Source organism: Salvelinus fontinalis, chromosome 2 (assembly GCF_029448725.1).
Source record: "Salvelinus fontinalis isolate EN_2023a chromosome 2, ASM2944872v1, whole genome shotgun sequence".
NCBI lineage: Eukaryota > Metazoa > Chordata > Actinopteri > Salmoniformes > Salmonidae > Salvelinus > Salvelinus fontinalis.
Genome location: NC_074666.1, coordinates 98,227,915 through 98,229,892, shown reverse-complemented (window position 1 = coordinate 98,229,892; position 1,978 = coordinate 98,227,915). Strand labels below are relative to the sequence as shown.

Here is a 1,978-nt window from a genome sequence, read left to right as displayed (position 1 = left end):
GGTGATGGTGACTCATCTCCAATTCCTCTACTGCAGACCACTCTCTCTCCCTCACTATTCTCTCCATCTATTCTCTCCCTCTTTCCCTGTCCTCCCTCACTATTCTCTCCCTCTTTCTCTCTCCTCCCTCACTATTCTCTCCATCTATTCTCTCTCTCTTTCTCTCTCCTCCCTCACTATTCTCTCCCTCTTTCCCTCTCCATTCTCTCCTCCCTCACTATTCTCTCCCTCTTTCCCTCTCCATTCTCTCCCCCCTCACCATTCTCTCCCTCTTTCTCTCCTCCCTCACTATTCTCTCCCTCCTCCCTCACTATTCTTTCCGTCTTCTCCCTCACTATTCTCTCCTTCTATTCTCTCCCTCCTCCCTCACTATTCTCTCCCTCTTTCTCTCCTCCCTCACTATTCTCTCCCGCTCTCTCCTCCCTCTTTCCCTCTCCTCCCTCACTATTCTCTCCATCTATTCTCTCCCTCTTTCTGTCTCCTCCCTCACTATTCTCTCTCTCTCCATTCTCTCTCCCTCTTTCTCTCGCTCCCCCCTCACCATTCTTTCCATCTTTCTCTCCTCCCTCACCATTCTCTCCTCCCTCACTATTCTCTCCCGCACTCTCCTCCCTCACTATTCTCTCTCCCTTTATTTACTGTATCTCCATCTATTTTCTCCTCTCTCGCTCCCTCCATCCCTCCACTCTATCGCCAACCCTCACGTTGCCGTGACAATCTCCGACATCGTCAGGCTAATCACCACGGTTACCATACAACGCGTTACCGTGCCGACGGGTTCCAGAGGAGGAGGAGGAAGATTATGACAGGACTGTGGGTGTTTTTTTTAGTGAGCATGGACTTTATATAAACATTACGGTAACGTTTCCCCCCCCCCCCCCCCCCTCCCCTAACCTGCTAACGTTACAATAAGGTGCCGTCCAGACAGACAGAACTCACTACAGCCTCTATTTACGTACTGAGAGAATAGTTGGAATGTGGACATTATGAATATATAGATTAATATTGTGGATATGGATATATGGATATCTCTCGTTACGTACTAAGAGAACAGTTGGAATGTGGACATTATGAATATATAGATTAATATTGTGGATATTTGCAACAATAACAAAAATATGTTTTTAAATTCTGATTTTATGATGTGAGCCGTTCTGAAGGCTGTAGGTGTTTAAAGTTGTAAATAATTACATGCTCTGTTCTCAAATAATAATTTAAAAATGTAAATTATCTTTCTTAGGGTTCTTTTTATTTTCATGAGAGCTTTATCCATGCCTGTCTTTGTGTCCGGGTGACCCGGGCCCGTCTTCGTGTCCGGGTGACCCGGGCCCGTCTTCGTGTCCGGGTGACCCGGGCCCGTCTTCGTGTCCGGGTGACCCGGGCCCGTCTTCGTGTCCGGGTGACCCGGGCCCGTCTTCGTGTCCGGGTGACCCGGGCCCGTCTTCGTGTCCGGGTGACCCGGGCCCGTCTTCGTGTCCGGGTGACCCGGGCCCGTCTTCGTGTCCGGGTGGCCCGGGCCCGTCTTCGTGTCCGGGTGACCCGGGCCCGTCTTCGTGTCCGGGTGACCCGGGCCCGTCTTCGTGTCCGGGTGACCCGGGCCCGTCTTCGTGTCCGGGTGACCCGGGCCCGTCTTCGTGTCCGGGTGACCCGGGCCCGTCTTCGTGTCCGGGTGACCCGGGCCTGTCTTCATGTCCGGGTGACCTGGGTGTGGTCAGTCGGTCATCCAGGTGTTGCATGTTTAATGACGACAGACACCTGTCTCGACGACAGACACCTGTCTCGATGGCTTGAACCCCCCCCCCCCCCCCCCCCGGGGGTCACAAGACTGCGTTAGCTTCCCGAGCTAAAGGCTGAGCCATTATCTCTCGGAACTAAAACAAGTCTTCAGAATCACCTCCGTTACATAAACCTCCCCAAATACAACTTCTGGTCACATGACTCCAGTCCCATCTCTCCCCGACTCTATCCCGACCCAATC

The 1,978-nt window shown here is 52.4% G+C and overlaps 1 protein-coding gene across 1 annotated transcript; it reads right to left on the bottom strand.

Annotated features, from left to right (window-relative positions):
- Positions 1–1,265: 1,265 nt before the first annotated feature.
- Positions 1,266–1,736, bottom strand: LOC129867931 (cuticle collagen 10-like). The gene has a single exon (XM_055941425.1). The coding sequence runs from the start codon at positions 1,734–1,736 to the stop codon at positions 1,266–1,268; it is 471 nt and encodes a 156-aa protein (XP_055797400.1).
- Between the last annotated feature and the right edge of the window lie 242 nt (positions 1,737–1,978).

Excerpts from the sequence above, each read along its gene's own strand:
- LOC129867931 (XM_055941425.1), bottom strand. The coding sequence starts at position 1,736 with ATGCAACACCTGGATGACCGACTGACCACACCCAGGTCACCCGGACAT.